This window comes from Gossypium arboreum, chromosome 11 (assembly GCF_025698485.1).
Source record: "Gossypium arboreum isolate Shixiya-1 chromosome 11, ASM2569848v2, whole genome shotgun sequence".
Classification (NCBI taxonomy): domain Eukaryota; kingdom Viridiplantae; phylum Streptophyta; class Magnoliopsida; order Malvales; family Malvaceae; genus Gossypium; species Gossypium arboreum.
Window position 1 is genome coordinate 8,427,154 of NC_069080.1, and position 17,827 is coordinate 8,444,980.

Sequence of the window (17,827 nt, forward strand, 5' to 3'; positions counted from 1 at the left end):
ACTTCACTAGATAAAATATTTTTGTTTTTTATTTTTCGATACTTAAAAGACCGTAAACTTAATTAAATTTATAATAGTAATTCTTCATAAAATAATTACCAACTATATATCTACTATCACACAAACAAATGTGTGAAATGAAAGTAATGGGCAGCAAAACGTGAGGTGATTCCCACAAACCAAAAGCAGTTCTAACACATATTGATTATTTTTTTGGAATAATATTTATATCTTAATTCTCTCATTGCGCTACAAAAAACATAAAAATGGTTCGAAGATTTTTTTTTTTTAAAAGTCAACTGACATTTAATTTCGATTTTGGAATAGATTCATTACCATTGTTAGCTCACCAAACAGGCCCTTTGGCGGTGGGGGTGTAAAATAGATGGAATAGGGAGAGCGCGTGGGACAAACAGACATACAGACACTATGTAATCAAAGTTCAAAGGTTACCGGCTACTGTCTGAACTGGTTAAAGGTTTCCGTATAGACCGTACAGATAAGACGGCATAATAATAAATAATTACTTGGATCTGGATCAGGTAGTACCAGCCTCACTGATTTCTCGCTACATTTTACCTGATTATTGGTTGTATCCATTTCCAGCCAATGGAAACAAAACACGCGTCTATAGAGATGCTTGACACGGACGGCACTCGAACTGCAAAAGGACGGGCCCTCACATGGATACCCGGTCAGTCATGGCAGCCTATTCTTTTTAATGATGGATCACACGTGTGGCAAATGGCACAAGTGTCGACCAGCCCACCTGTTCAATCTGTATTCAGCTAGGGTTTTCTTATCAAGAAATCGTTGAAAACATACTCGCATTCGCGTCGTATATATAATTATATTTAGAATATTACTTTTCTTTTCATGCCTCTGTATTTCAAATTATGTTTTGCTTTTTTTTTCCTTTTCATATTGTCTAATATTATATAAAAATCAAGTTTAATCGATCTTCTTTGTCACAGATCAAAATCGTTTCCAAAATGAAACAAAATACTTATAGTGCATCGCCCCAAAAACCATTTTATAATTGAGTACGGAATAATTACTACATAATACTGTGCATTTTGAAAAGTTGGAATCTTTTGTCTCAAATACAAAAGAATACATATACGTATACTATTAGAACTTTCGTCTTGAAAGGACATTTCAAATCGTGGTGGACAAATGACCCAAGAAAACCCAGTCAGTGCTCGGTTATGACTTTTATGAGATGTTGGGTCCAATGCACCAGAACAAACTTTGGGTCCTAGGAACAAGCCGTGGTTGCATTGTTTGGTTAGACAACTGAATATTTCTCAACCAATGAACCAAATATGCACACAATTTTCGTTCTTCTAATTTTTGCTATCGAGATGAGTGGAGGAGCATTGTTGATGTTCAACACCGTAATAATGTAGGGCCCATGTCCTTTTATGGTATATCCACTTATTCAATGCCGACAGGGAATCTATATTCACAAGGATGTAATTTTCTAGTCTAGCACCAATACTTAAAAAGCTATTACATATATTACATTAAAAATAATATATATAGTGGCCTATTACTGCATTTAATACACAATAATTAGTATAAATAGTATGTTAATCTTAGCGGGGAAAAGCATAATGAGAAAAAAAAACAAACTAAAGTTTGCACTAAAAGGCCCCACAAATTCCAATCTGATATTGAACATTTGACTTCCAAGTTGTAAAGTAACATGAATTTACGGATATCCCCTTTAAACTGCAGGCCAACATCCAACCAAATTACATAGCTTATGAACAATTCCCAAGAAAATTTCTTCATAAATTATTGGTGATTAGATGGTGTGGGTGACCAGGATAGAAGGCCTTCATATGGTAGTTGAAAAGCCCTTCGGCCTTCATACAGAAGAACTGAAAATAGCATGAACGTGCATTCTAACACACAAAGATAAGCTACTTTCTTTGGGTTTTTTGTTGCAAGAGAAGAGTAATTGGTATGACCAGAACTGGTTCAACAAAACACAGTTCCCTTCTTATTTCTTTCTATTATGAAAATACAAAGAGGTTGCCCTCACAATCAAAATTGCATACTAAGCACAACAAAAAAAAAAAATTAAAAGAAATTTGAAAACTTACAAAGGATCCACAATGCCAAGGATCCCAAGTCCCAACCCTTATAGGTGTCATCTTTCAACCACCTGAAAAGCCTCTTATCAAAAATTGTTCATGCTGTGAGCCGTACGAAGGAAGTGCTCATCATCTTTGCTCAGAATCTAGGCATCAATACACAAATCATTTACTGTTAGCTATTTACTTGTTAGATCAAACAAGACTTTAAAACAAAAGAGAAAACAAAGTTTGGTTTTAACTTCCAACCCAACCATCACAACCAAGAAAACTCATTAACTGATCATCAGGAGAACAGGAAATAATGCAAAACATGTAGGCTTATTTTGTATACAAGTTCAACTAGTTACTTTCACAAGAATTGACATGGTGTAAAAGCAAGTAGAATCACAGATAATAGTTCTATCAAAACTTTTCACGAGCAACACCAGACAAACTTAATAATAGAAAAAGGATAGCAACATACTTGCATATCTCCTTAGTGAACCATTTCCATTAAGAGAAAAATGCACCGGTTTCCTTTCATGACCAAAAGATAGAATTTCTTGCATTCTTTCTGGCCAATCTGAATTCAATCTACGGGCAAAATCTTCCACCTCCCTAAACAAAAGATAAAAAGATAGATCATTTGGGCTATATATACAAACTTCCTCCAACATAGTGTAAAACGAGTACAAGATACTGACATTGTTACTTCATTGGATACAGTCAGCTTACTACTTTTCCTCAATTCATATGAACAATACCTAAAAATAATACGGACAAGTACATAGATTTCAAACGGTCAAGACCAATGATTTCAGATTCTTTAAATTTTCCAAAATAGTCCCGATATACAGAATAAACACAATATCAGACTGTCAAAGAGATGCAGCAGCGCTTCCTTCTAGATATATAAATGGACTTGCACATTTATCATTGAGAAACGAATAAGGTTAGGTCATAGTGTCTAAAGTCTAGTCTTTACAATGTCTATTTGGAAGCTCATTCAGTGGTACACCTTGTCTGTAATAGATCAACAGAAAATGGAGAAGGAAAAAAAGAAAGAAAGGAGAAACAAACCCAGCATATCTTTAACCCTTATTTGGCCTCCCAAATATGCAAAAAAAAAAAACCACTTAAGACAAAATGTCAAACCACAAAATCATGAATTATTTCTCTAAGACTACCAGACAATTGAAAAAGATGAAAACACCGAAGTCTTAAAGCACAGGGTTACGTGACTACTTTTCCTTCAATGCTCCAGAGGAGATGAGGAGGAAGGGAGCAAAGAGAAACAGGAAGATTTAGAGGCAAAAATTCACCTTTACCTGTCTATTTTTTCTTTCAATGCCGGATCAATCTCGTCATCAATATCACCATCATCAAGCTCATTCTTATTGTCAAAAATATCATCTTCGACGTCATGTAAGTTTGAGGTAGCACCAACACCAGCCCAAACTGTCTGACCAACTTCGGCACTACAGCACACTTGGTTAAGACCATTTGGCTCCTGGAACAGGAGAGGAACTTCAGTACCTTGTCAATATTCCAACAGAAAAAAAGAATAATCTAGAGGTTCACACCTTATTATGGTTTTTAATGGCTTCATTGGCAGATGTATTCTTCTGCTGATCTTTTCTTCTTCGGTTCTTCTTTTTACTCTTTGAATTTTTGATCCCTTTAGAATCTGCAAAACAGAATTCCCTTACCTCCTATGAGGTCTTCAGAAGGAATTATAAAAGGAAGACTAAGAGGCAAAGCTTATGGTATCCATGAAAGGAGAACAATTTTAAATGGTTTTAGTTCCAATATATAAAACTTATGTGCTGGTACCAATGCCAAATATAAAACAAACAAGTAAAATTAGCTCTCTAAGCACTTATCAGTTACTTAATATTCACAATAGAGTAAAAAATCTCTGACAATTTTCAATTTTAGTTTGTTGGAAAACTACTCTAGATAAGGATCCTCAACAATGACAATTGAAGGAAACAAATAAGCACTTAAATCATTTTGTAATCCTATTCACTAAAATCTCTCCATAATCTTCAAAGAAACATCATGTGTTTTCCATGCCTCAACAATTATAGATCATCAAACTGGTTTCTGATAAAGAAACACAAAAAAATTGCTTCTCTTGTCCTGTCGAAGTTCTATCATTCACTTTTCAGCCCTCAGACGCCCAAATGACTGCAGGGAAATAAAGGATATTTGGGCATTGAGGTTGAGAATGACACATGAGATGCAAACACAACAGAACTGAATTTTACAATTCTTTCTAGGAGAAGAGCTATCTCATCAATAAAACCATTTATCAAGACTATTCTAACAATATAAGCAAGTCAATCAACCAAATACTCTTAACATATCTTTGGATAGAAAATTAAATATATTCAAACTATATCAGAACAAAACTTAAGCATACCTCCATTGTCTCCATTAATAAATGACAAGAGGTCATCAACTGAACGATCATCAACACGCTCTTCTTCAACCTCAATGTTCTGAGACACAGAAGTTTTCATTTATTTACACGCATATTAAGAGGAGTGTTTAATGATGCCTTACAAAATTAATTGACAAAGCAAGTTCATCTAAACCAGAAAAAGGCTTTACAAATAAGTAAAATTGCAAAGGGTAGGAAATAATAAATGACAAGAGGTCATCAACTGAACGATCATCAACACGCTCTTCTTCAACCTCAATGTTCTGAGACACAGAAGTTTTCATTTATTTACACGCATATTAAGAGGAGTGTTTAATGATGCCTTACAAAATTAATTGACAAAGCAAGTTCATCTAAACCAGAAAAAGGCTTTACAAATAAGTAAAATTGCAAAGGGTAGGAAATAATAAAAGAAAACAGGAAAAACAAAAAGTAAAAGCAAAAACAAAAACAAAAACAAGAGACAGTGACCTTTAGTTTCTGCCTCTCCTTTAGTTCCTTCCTCTTTTTTGCATACAATCTATTCAACAGTCGAATGCGTGGGTCATCAGTTGTGTTTTTCAGAGGCTCCAACTTTTCTTCCTAAACCAGTAAAATAAGTATTAAGGACACGAAAGAGATTAAGAGAACAGACATGATAAATAAAGAGGTTTCAACTAGCACCAGACACACCTCAGTAAGATCATCAGGCAAATGAAATATCTCGCGTATCTCCTCAGGACTTTTTCCCTCAATAATTCGTGCAAGGGCTCGACTAGTAAGATCAACTAGAGGCTTTAACTGAAGGCTATCAGCAGCAGATGTCAACTCACAAAGCCTCTTTGTGTCCATTCGGATAAACTTTTCGTCAAAAGACTTGCGTTCCTTCCAACAGAAAGAACAAACACAAATGAATGGGAGAGGAAGCTCAGTGTTAGTTTGCTACATGGAATTATCCTAGAAACGCGTATAAATTTTATTTTTTCCAGAAATAGAAGTGGCAAAAGAAATGAATTATACACCAAAAAGAAAGCCATCTATACCTAAAGGAAGTTAAAATTGGCTCCACATATGCTACTCCAGAAAGATTAAACATCTATTAAAGAAAGCAACAGGATAACACCAAATATAAGAGGTAAATGCTAATTGAGAGACATGTTTAACCTACTTTGTTAGAGCGACCAGGCACTTGATGAAACCGGCAATAATCAAGAATTAGGCTTAACATGGCAGGATTGACTCGCTGCGGAAGAGATATAGCATAATTCTTGGAGGATCCCATGCCCTTTTGTATCACTTCATGACATATCATGGGACAAAACATTGCAACCTCCTGTTCCACTTGTTGGATTGAGCCATCAGCAGTTTGAAGCCAAATGTATGACTTCATCATCTGAGAACAAATCCAGCAAGGCTTCAGAATAAAAACTTAAAGATACACTTGAAAACCAACCAAGCCCAGCCAAACTATGAAAACCAATTTCACCAAATAGAAACATAGTTGTCATTCACCACCCCTCTCAAGACATTATTCCAATGCGGTGCCCATCTACCCTAGCTCGCACTAAATAGATCAAAAAGGTAAATTGCTAAAAATACAGCCAAACAAATTTGTTTACAGCATAATGTTTAGGTCCATATTGCACCAGAGCTAAATCTTTTCCAAGTTACCTAGGTTATTTAGTTGCTATAGAAATGAAAATAATCCTGAGCAATATGCCTCTGATACCTACCAACAGAATCTGGAAGAATTTGAAAGAAATTTCTCTCTTTTGAACTCTAATTATGATCAACCTAAAACATAAAAGAAGTGAATAGAAAAAAAGACATACTTCACCAGGAAAATAAATACTCTATAATTTAAGAGGACTCAGTACATCTTACCTCAGGTTTAATGACTGCCATATCCACTTCTGACATTTCAAATTAAATTTTAAACACCAAGAAAGGACTTCCTGTAAAGCTTGTTGTGGTATAAATTCTGCACCCTGCTTCTCTGGTGCTCAAAAGGTTGAGTAAAGTAGATCAAACAACAGCTTTGCACTTCTTAAGTGATAGAGACTCTCAAACCTACAAGTTTCCCAGGGTACTATTATCAATGGAAATTTTCCCACTTGCACGAACATTGATTTTGGAGGTAGATCTCAGGAAGTACTTAAACTTGGATCATGAAGCTGTTCAATCAAAAACAATACGAAAATATGCAGCAGAGTTACAACAGATATTTCAGCTCAATTAGAATAACTGCATGAATAAACAATTGTATCAAAATATAGACAAATTTCTAAAGTTAAGAAGTTAATTGGCAAAAGTACCATGGAGGCCCCTGTACTGGGAGTCAGATTACATTTTGCCCCCTCTACTCAAAAAATAGGCAAACTAGTCCCTGTATGTTAAATCAAAAAGCAAACTGGTCCTTCTGTAAAAAATTTCATTCAATTCTACTGTTAAAAACCAGTTCTTGTACACCAGTATAAGGTACACACTTTTTTGTTATTCTGTCAGCCACGTCAGTTTTTAACAGAATAAATGAATGAAATTTTTAACAAAAAGCACCAATTTGGCCTTTGATTTAACGAACAGGGACTAATTTGCCCATTTTTTGAGTAGAGGGGGCAAAATGCAATTTGACTCCTTGTATAAGGGCCTCCATGGTACTTATACCTAAGTTAATTACATAACATGTTACAAGAAAATATGCACCTAAGCCCTGCATTAAACATCGAAAAGGTGTCCCCAGAACCCAAATAAACCGACTCTGCCAATCAATATTTTTTATCCATGTCTGAGTTAAGCTTTGACACACTGTTAAAACCATTCCGACTGAGCAATATATTGGCCTTTCAAAACAAAATAGGGATCTCAATATTGTCACGATTCTAGTTGCTGCAACCACTAGCATCAGAGTCAAAGCCAGCAGCAGAATTAAAATACTTGACATTGCAAGGGAAAATAGAAAAGTAGTCGAAACTCGAAAAAGTAAATCATTTACTAGGATTATCTCAACCTTTCTCTGACCAAGAAAAAATACTTTCCTTTCGCTGAATTTGCTTTAAAGAACCAAACTCCAACATTAAGCAGACAGATAGTTTCAGTGCAGCAGGACAAGCAGGAGTCATGGCACGATGATTCCCTCATAGGAAATCAACATACAAATTTCTGTTACAGAGCTTGACACCTATTGTTAAGCACTCCCCTGGTAAACTATAGTTATCAATTAAGCATTCTAAGTTATGCAGCAATAGCCCCGCCGTTGATGTGCAAATGGTAAACATGAGATAAATGAAACCCTTCTTCCAAAGTCAACACTTATCCTCTTAGTACTTCACCTCTTAATTCCATTTGTCTTTGTTGCGCGTGGATAATAAATCATAAACACGCGTGCATTACATCCAATTTCTCTAACTGTACTCCGTACAAAACTACCTTTGCTGGATTACCACCATTCCTGAATTAGTCCTTATTTAACCCTACCTCCAAAGATTCTGATTTTGATCACTTCAGAATATTATTTCTGTTATTAAAACCATTCCACCTCTATTACCCTTTTACATAATTGACTTTTAAAACGAGCTATTCAGCTTATGGTAACTTAAATTGTTACCAGGAAGGAGAGCTAGGTAACTCAACAGTTCTAAATAATACCGAAACACCACGTGGCAGCGAAAACTTTCATCTGCCCTGCTTCTGGGAGAAAATCATTCCACCTTTATTACCCTCATTTCTTGCATGTATTAGTTACCAACACAACCAAAAACGCCTTACAGTTCAATATTAAATTTAGTTCATTTTCCCACACTTTTTCTAGTCTTATTACCTCTACTCGTTTTCTAAGCAACCAAACACCTTTTTAACAAATTAAAACATGGAGAGCATCAAATCAACAGAAATTTATTTGCAAAATCAATAAAAAACCTAAACCTACCTAGCTCAGAAAGTCAAGCAGCTAATGTATCGGGAACTAATAAATTGAACAAAAAATTAAATCAGAATAAGAAAATGAAACACATTTCCGTCACCAATCAATCCTAAAGACAAACCAAAAACAATGAAAGAACGATTCGAGAAGTCAATCTTAACAGAAAAGTACAAAACCGATATTCTCTTTCATTTTTAATGTTAAATATATAGTATTTCATTTATTTTTTGCAATTCATAAGCAAAAAGGCGTGGTTCCGATTGTACCTGTGTGTAGAAAGCAGCGGAGATTTCAAAGCTTTCGAACTGCTCAGATATGGCGGTTGTCGGCGAACTCCGAAATGGATAAATGAGAGAGAGAACGGAAAAAGAAAGAGAAAAATATAGTGTTTTTTTTTTCTTTAATTTATAACGTATAAATTTTTTATTTTAAAAAAGTTAAATTTTCGGAAAGATAAATATTGTGGAAAAAGGGAAAATAAAGGAAGGGATTGTGCCCAAGGTGCAAGCCGCGTCGCTGTCTTTCGACGAGCGAAGGGTCCGATAAAACGTCACCGCACACTCTCTCTCACACACACGTGAACCCTATTAGAGTTGGTTAGGGTTAGGTGGTTCTTTCTTTTATTTTTCTTATTTTTTTTCTTATTTTTCCATTTCCGCCCACCCCACCAGCCACCCTGGAAATACCCAAGTTGCAGTTCTCTTTAAAGAAAATTCTAAATTCCATTTTTTATCCAATTAAAGAAAATTATGAAATTAATAAGGATTAATGTAATTCTTTTCCTCTCAGTTTCACAACTAAGCCTATATTTATTGTTTTTCATTTTATTATTTCAACTTCAACTTTGTTAAAGTATGATACATGATACTTTGTGATTGTGAACTTATTTATTATATTTAGATAATGTTAAAATATATTAGAAATTTATGTACAATTTTTCTGTTTTAATTTCAAAGAATTTAAAATTATATTTCATAATACAATTATTGATGGAATGAAATATTACATTATTTTAATTTATTTTGTTAGATTAATAGTCTAAGTGTTTAGTTGATTGAATATAAAATTATCTTATTTAATTCATTTAGTTGAAATATAAAATTTTTTAATTAATAACATATAAAATTACCTAAAAATAAATTTTATTATATTATCTTTATTATAAAATTTTGTCTCTTACAAATTTACGTCTTTTAACTGTTTTAGACTCAAGTTTTTCATAAAATTATAGTAACTAAATAAGTTAATTTTTATTACATATAAATTTAATTGAATGTCAGTTAAAGCTATTTATGATAACTTATTAATATTTTTATCAATTTGTTGTTTTAGGAGATCATAAGCTGGCGAAGATAGAAACCTTTCCTCGAATAGAGAATAACTGGATCTCTTCCTTTTCCCATACTACACATGTCTTTATATTCATGTTAGTAAACATGATAAATAGAGGAGATTTGAATCTAATTTAGGTATAATAATTTTTTATCCTTTTAATTTCATAAAAAGATTATTTTATTTTTATTTTGTTTTTGTTTTTGTTTTTAACTATTGAATTTATATTGTTTGTCAAATCATTTTAAGATAAAAAAGTTAACATTTGTTAATTTTAAAAACATGACATACACATGCAATCCATATGATAATCCACGTATATATCATATTTTTTCCTTTAAAATAATTTGATAAATAATAGAAATTTAAATGTTAAAATATATTTATTTTTTTTGTAGAATTGAAGGATATAAAATTTATTATGCATAATTCACATGATTTGAAGTTTGCAAGGGTGAAAAATAAAATGAAGCTGTCATCTATCCCTAAAAAAATTATTATGCCTAATACGTATAGAGATTCTTTCAGCAAATGCAAAAGAAAAATTCCATAAATCAAAGCCAGCACTTGGTCACCGTCGAAATAAAATCAATAAACACCAGTGACGTCCAGTAAATGGAAAATCTGTGGAATATTCATTCCAGCGTCCCTTGTTTGCATAAATCTTAATCCGTAAAAAGAGATATTTTGATTTATAATTTTTTAAATAATAATTATACTGATTAATATATAACAAGAATAAATGGTAATTTTGATCTACATTTAATATTTTACTTGGAATATTAGATAAATTAAGAATGAAATCATAATGAGATTACTTACCATATTATGATTTATTGATACAATTTAGGAATATGCTATTGTAGGAATGCTCAGACTTCTAACATCGTAAACATTATGGGCAATTATATAATATTTAATTAACCAAAAACCTGTGTTAGTTCACTTACTTTTAAAATTTAAAAATACAAACATTAATATTATTAAAATTCTTTTGATAAATTTAAATTATTACAGTAATATTTTTAATTTAATATATCAGACCAAAATATTTAACAATATAAACAAATAATCTAATTTTAAAATCTAAAAATATAAAATTAACTTCTGAAAATAAAAACATTGATTAAATTCTAAATGTATAATGACTAAAGAAATTTGTAACATATTTTAATTTTAAATAATTATTTAATTCACATCAAATGAAGTGCTTACTATCAATTTATATTTGAATAAACTTTCTAAATAATTTTCTAATATTTTATTTTGAAGAAAAATATTTATTTTTGTACAGAACTTTTTTTTTGTGAGGTACAATAAAGGGTACAAGTGGTACTTGAAAAGCAGAAGGAATTCAAAGTTTTTGTAGTATTTTAGCTTTACTTTTATCCTCTAGTCAACTATAACGAAAATACTCCCTTTTTATATTAGATGACAATGGTTTTAAAAATTAGGAGGAAAAGAGAAAGAGAATGTATCCCAACAGTTTTCTTATTTAATCTATGCTTATAATTATATATATATATAGAGAGAGAGAGAGACAATATGTTGGAGAAATGCCGGGTACTTTCAAAGTCGGAATAAAATTTTTGCATAATGATCTATTTTATCTTCTAATTTTTAAAAATATTATTTTAACTCTTTATTATTTTTGCTTTTTTAAGTTATTATTCTTTTTCGAGAATGTATGAAAAAATTATTTAACTATAATTTTAAAATGGATGAAAAAATTAATATTTTTAATTTTATTAACGTGGCATATACATAAATTGTCACGTGGATGACACGTTAACGCTTAATTAATTATTTTAAAATTTTAAAATCTAAAAAATATTTTAATAATAAAAATCATTAAAAATATTTCTAAATTTTAAAATAATTAATTAATTTCTGAAATGTTATCTACATGGTTGTCCATATGTATGCTATCTTAGCAAAGTTTAAAACGTTAACTTTGTATTTATTTTGAGGTAATTTAACAAAAAAATTCAAGTTTAAGAGCTTAAAGAGACAAAAATTTAAATGAATAACTAAAATATTTTTTATAAAATTAGAACGACGAAAAAATTTATTACGCCTTAAAAGTCATTCGCTTTTCAATACATTAAAAACAAATTCTTACCTATTTCATATACCATCAAAATATAACCTTAACGATAAAGTATAAATATGACATGCTTAATGTATTTTTAAAGATAAAAAAATAAAAATTTATAGCGATATTAGGGGGATTAACTCCTTTTGAATAAATTTTTGAAGTGAGGCCTGTTAATTTAGATAACCCCAATAATGGTAGGGTATTACACATGTGCCAGGATTTTGTCTGTTGCATCTATTGAAAGCCTTAAGGGATTCATGAAGTGGGAGCGTCTCACTTACCAAAGAAATGTGAGCATTTACTTTTAGTTGGGTTTGAACCCTCCTGGCTAGTGCTACTATAAATAGGGGTGAGTATTCAGTCAAATCGAATCAAATCGAGTAAAAAATTTTTGAGTTAGTCAAGTTGACAAGTCCTATTTTAGCAGCCGAACTCAATTCGAATTTTTTTTGAATCAAATTGAATCGAATCAAATTGAGTCTAGTTAACGAATCCTGTTATTTATACTTAATGTTGTGTTTAGATGACCGATTATTTAACTAGTAGACAAAGTACAAGATTATTTAACTACATGAACAATATGATGATTTTGCCTTTTAACTTAATGGACAAACATTTATCAAAATGACATAGTTTTACGTTTTAACTTAATTATTTTGAATTTTAACTTTTAAAAAAGTAAATATTTATCAAAACGACGTAATTCTGTCTTTTCTTATTTGGATTTTCGGATATCTCGAATTGTGTAATTCATATTCGAGTTAAATCGAAAAACTTAATTTTTTATTCGAGTTGATCCGAATAATTTGATTAACTCAAATAATTCGAACTATTTAATTCAAAATTTGAATTTTTTATCAAGTTTTTTTAATCGAATTAGATTTTACTCACCCCTAATTATAGAGGATCGATTAGTTGCTTGGTAGACGACACTTCAAAAATGTCAACCCCGTCCAATAGAAAACAATATACATATCACTACCTAAAACATGATAAAGGACAAATAGTTTGGTGCAAAATGCAATTTCCCTCTTACGGTTTCAAAAATGGCCATTACTCTAAGGGTTTAGAGAAAATATTGTAGCCCATTGAAATATATTTACTAAACATTTTTTTTTAAAAACAATCTCATAATAGATTCTGATTATGTCTGTTATTTTTAACACAGTACTTAAAATTACCAATAGCCCCTCCCAACCCATAAATAGGAGGATGATGCGCTTAAGCGCACTTAAAACCCACATCCTCTTGCATTGACAACAATGTCCATGCTAATTGAGCTACGATTGAATTGGCATTTATTGATTTGTATATTTCTATTTCGTTTATTTTTTTTTGTTTCAATTTAATTACAAAAGTAATGAAATTTCAATTACATATTGAAGTATGATAAAATTAAACATATTTAACATTTTATAATATATATATTTAGCTTCAATTAAAATCAAACATTTCAATTTTATATTTAATTAGTATACATTAACCTTGAAATAAATTCATTAAATTATTTAAAAAACTTTCTTAAAATTAATATATACAATTAAATTAAAATTTAAGAAGTTAACATGCATTGGCTTAAAAATATTAAAATAAATAAATAGAGAGAGATATATATATACACGCTTTTAAGCTTTTTAAAAAATAATAAAATTAGAAGCTTTAAAACTTATGGCTAGCATCTACCCTGTAACACCCTCTAACCCTTATCCGTCGCCTGAACAGGATTACAGAGTATTACCGGACTATTCAGATAAAATACGAACATTACATAATTATATGCACATAAACATAATAATTCAATCATATCGTCCCTTTTTATGAGCCATCGATGCTCAAATCAGATGTTAGAAACAAATAAGGACTTAATCAGGTACTTCAGAAATTTTTCGTAAAATTTCAAAAAGCAAGGCACACACACCCGTGCCGCAGGCCGTGTCTGACCCCGTGTAACTCTCTGACTTAGGTCACATGGCCAACCACACGCCCGTGTGCTAAGCCGTGTGCCTCACACGGTTGAGACACACGCCCATGTCTCTGCCCGTATAAAATTACCTGGGTATTCTGTTTTGAAAATATAAGGTTGCAGGGGACGCACGGCCAATTCACATGCCTATGTGTTAGCCGTGTGTCTCACACGATCCAGTCAGATGTCTATGTGTCTGGCCGTGTGAACTCAAAATGAACCATAAGAATCAAGTTTACCATACCCTACAGTCTTAAACAACAAGCAACTGAATAACCAATCGTTCAACCAATCCAAAACACATTCAAATACATCTAAATCATGTCAAAACTATCAACCTAATGACCTTTTCAAAGTATACTCATAAGTATTTCACATATACTATCCAAACAATCCATTTAAACACCATTCAAACCAATTCTATTTTCATACCAATTTCAACCGAGCATATCATTTGATAACCTCAATAAAACACATATGTTCATATATATATTGTAACGCCCCAATTTTCGGGAATCCTGTGAATGTTGGAATAGGTTTAATTATGTTAGTGGGCCTCTAGAAAGCCCAAGCTTAAGATAGAACTCGGCAATTTTAGTTAATTTTTGTTCCATAAGAAAAAGGGGGTGAAATTATGAAATAGGACCTATGTGAAAATGTTTGAAAATGCTATAGGCTAAATTGAAGTGACCAAACAAATAGAAATGCAAAATAGGAGGATTTGCATGACAAACCTCCCATTTTACATGAAGTGGCCAGCTATCATGTTGTTGTAGACAAAATGTGCACTTGATATCCATAATTTATGGTACAAATTGATACAAATTGATAATGGGTTAGGTAAGTGTTTCATGACAATGGATTAGGTAAATATTCCATGATAATGGGTTAGGTAAATGTTTCATGATAATGGGTTAGGTAAATGTTTCATGATAAGAATTTCATGTCTTTTGTATTAAAGAATTAAATGGATGAAATATGAAGTTTTATTAAAAGAAAAAGGGGTGAAAAGAACAAAGTTTTGTCCATCTTTGTTCATCATAGCTGAAAGTTAGAGAAGAGAAAGGAGAGGAGAAAGCTCTTGAGTATTCGGTCATTAGGAGTAGGAAAATTGAAGGTAAGTTCTTGGTACCTTGCTTTTATTTTGAGGTTCATAAGTTCTTCTTGATTCTACCTTAACTGTTGAAGTATTTTTGATTTTTAGTTGTGTTGTGAGCATTTAGTCATGAATTAAAATGAAGGAAATGGTTGTTGTTTCATGTTCTTTTGATGAAAAATGGAAGATATGTGAAGTTGAGCCAAACAAATGAGCATGCATGTGCCTTAGATGCTAAAGGGAAAAATCGGCTAACATGTTGTACTTTAAAATGATGAAATGGAGATTATGCTTAAGTAAAAATCATAGATATGTGATGACTGATTGGTGATATACATGTTTAAATATTATGCATGCAAGATAGGTGTATGAAAGAGTGATTTGGTAATAAATCTGCTTGGGACAGCAGCAGTAACGTGACTTTGGAAAATCACCATAAATTGTGGGAGAAGAATTAGAAGCTGAATAAATTATGTAATTAAAGCTTGTTGAGTCTAGTTTCTAATGAAATAAACAAGAACATATTTTGAATTCTGTACAATGAGAAATTTGATTCGTAATGAAGGGTGGTCAGATTAGTCAAACAGTGAAACATGCGAAACTTTGAGAAAAATCTGGTATTGATTGGCCAAACCAAAAATTCTGAAAATTTTATGGATAGAAGATATATGAGTCTATTTTCAGGGAAAATTAATGGCACTTGATTTGGAGTTTCGTAGCTCCAGTTATAAATAATTTAGTGACTGTTACTCAGGAAGACAGTTTGCAGTGAAATTATGATTATGTGGTAAACATTGACAAAAATTTGTTAATGAGTTGGTTATTGATTTCTTATAAGCTTACTATGATCTGTAGGTGTGGTTGGCGAATATTGTAAGGGGTTAATCGTAGTTTGTATTTGAATAGTTAGATTAACGTGTTAGTAATCCAATTGTAGGCGGTTCGTGTGTGGATCTCGTCAAGATATCGTCGCATAAGCAGTGTGTAACTAACACCCTCTTTCTTAGTCTAGATTGGCAAAAGCCGAAATGTCAAAAAGTATTTTCTAGATTTGCGAGTGTGCGAATGCTCGTGAGGTAAATCGATTAATATTTTGGTAAGCTGCAATGTTTGGACTGCAAAGTGCATGATTTCTGTGCCCTCGATATTTTTGGGCTTAATGGGCCAAAATTGGAATTATGGGCCAACGGGCCCAATTCGGTAAGAACCCTTGGTACGTGATTCTGTTAGTACGTGAAAGGTAGGAATATGCATGAAAAACCCTAAAATAGATAAATTACTGAAATACCTTTAAAAGTGAAAATTTACGTTTACCCTAGGAGATAAATTACCAAATACCCCTAGGGTTAAATTGACTTAAATGCATGTTTGATTGTTGTTATTTACTGCATGCCATGTTGTTATTATCTGATGCATGGGATTGGGATATTGACGAGGAAGTCTTGAAAGTGGCTTGTCCACGTCTTGGAGGCTTTGCCTCAATTCTTGATAATCGAGCAGCAAGGTGCAAGCTGTGGAGTGTTAAATGGGTGGGTTGAGCTATTCCCACATGGAGTGTATGGCTGGTACGGGTGGAGTGTAGTGGTTGGTGGGTTGAGTAGTCTCCCAAATGGGCTTGCATATGTTCTTGATGTTGCATGTATTTTGAAATAGGCCTATGGGCCATCTTGTTATCTGAATAAGGGCTAAGGCCCGTTTATTGTAATCTAAAAGGGCTCTGTCCCAGTACCTTTATTACCTGAATGGGCTTAGGCCCAATAGACTTGAGCTGACTTGGGCTTTGAATGGGTTTTCCTTACACACTGAGTTTCCCCAAACTCACCCTTTTATTTTCATCCACGTAGGTAATCCCCAACCATAGTGGGCTTGGAGCTGTGAGGGAATTCGGAGTGGCCACCTATTCTGAAAGTTTGATTTTCTTCTGGTGAACTGGACATCCTTTTATTTACGTTTGAAGTTTTGGGTTTTTAAATATAATAAGGCCGCTTATTTATTTTTGATGGTTTTTTTTTATATGTATTACTAAGATAAGTAATACTTATTTTAACTGTTGAAATTTGATAGCTTTAGGGCGCGTTTTCAAAAACAACAGTTGATTTCAAAATAACACGACAACAAGCAAAGTTTCCGCAATGAAAGTATTTTCCAAAATTAATCACTTTTCCTAAAAATGACTTAATCAAATCGGTTTCCTATAAATATCCATGACGTTAAAGTGTGGCAATGGCGGTATGCATGTCTAGGATTGAATCCGAATGGAGCTTGGTACTTAAGCAGTCCGATGGACTCACCACCTCTTTTCCGGTTTCCTACCTGGTGCACAGCTTCCATTCACTTGGTTAGTTTGACAAAATTCGGCTTTTTTTAAAACACTAAAAAGGGAACACGGGTTTTTGACTTCAAAGTGGCATGTCGGATTCGGCCTTAACGTCTGGGCCGGGTTTGAGGTGCTACATATATATATATATATATATATATATATATATAACCAACCAATTTCAAATTACAACATCATTTGCAATCATTTCCCAAAATGACAAACATAAGACATCTTAGGTATATGCCATTACCAAAAAGAAACATACTTCGCAACGTTTGAGTTCAGGATCTCTGATGGATATTGAATCACCAGTTTGACTTTAACCTAAATTGTGCATGGAAAACAAACCGTACACTGAGTATAAACTCAGTGGTATTTCTATAATCCGAATGCTTTAAGTAAGTAGTATAATTGTATATTAAAATCATACAATATTCATCAATATTTAATTAATCAATTCATAGATAATCATTTATCACATATTCAAATTTTCTCCATTTACTATCCTAGATAGCTTTTCACGATTGAAAACCATTCAATTTCAATCATAACACTGTTTTATTCATTTACCCTATTAACACGACTCAAAC

General features: G+C 32.3%; 1 protein-coding gene and 1 long non-coding RNA gene across 5 annotated transcripts; one reads left to right on the top strand and one right to left on the bottom strand.

The window, feature by feature from the left end:
* Positions 1–1,985: 1,985 nt before the first annotated feature.
* On the bottom strand, positions 1,986–9,122 carry LOC108474168 (SKP1-like protein 21). Of its 4 annotated transcripts, XM_053022236.1 has the most exons (11): positions 8,695–9,122; positions 6,394–6,683; positions 5,678–5,902; positions 5,203–5,394; positions 5,002–5,112; positions 4,510–4,588; positions 3,668–3,771; positions 3,413–3,594; positions 2,789–2,848; positions 2,569–2,702; positions 1,986–2,248 (listed from the first exon to the last, which is right to left on the bottom strand). In XM_053022236.1, exons 2-11 carry the CDS (start codon positions 6,427–6,429, stop codon positions 2,232–2,234), a joined length of 1,140 nt encoding a protein of 379 aa, XP_052878196.1. In that variant the 5' UTR covers positions 6,430–6,683; positions 8,695–9,122; the 3' UTR covers positions 1,986–2,231. The 4 variants fall into 4 exon arrangements, with proteins under 4 accessions (XP_052878196.1, XP_052878197.1, XP_052878198.1 ...); XM_053022237.1 differs by lacking the exon at positions 6,394–6,683; XM_053022238.1 differs by lacking the exon at positions 2,789–2,848.
* A 5,630-nt stretch (positions 9,123–14,752) lies between these two features.
* On the top strand, positions 14,753–16,930 carry LOC128283469 (uncharacterized). Its single transcript, XR_008273823.1, has 2 exons — positions 14,753–14,938; positions 16,762–16,930. It is a non-coding gene; the product is annotated as an uncharacterized LOC128283469 (long non-coding RNA).
* Positions 16,931–17,827: the final 897 nt, after the last annotated feature.

What these genes read in the sequence shown, in the direction of transcription:
- LOC108474168 (XM_053022236.1), bottom strand. Translation starts at nt 6,429, where the DNA reads ATGTCAGAAGTGGATATGGCAGTCATTAAACCTGAG. An exon ending in TGGCAGTCATTAAACCTGAG is followed by an intron (nt 5,903 to 6,393) that starts GTAAGATGTACT and finishes ATTTGTTCTCAG; the next exon opens with ATGATGAAGTCATACATTTG. An exon ending in GTATCCAATGAAGTAACAAT is followed by an intron (nt 2,703 to 2,788) that starts GTCAGTATCTTG and finishes TCTTTTGTTTAG; the next exon opens with GGAGGTGGAAGATTTTGCCC.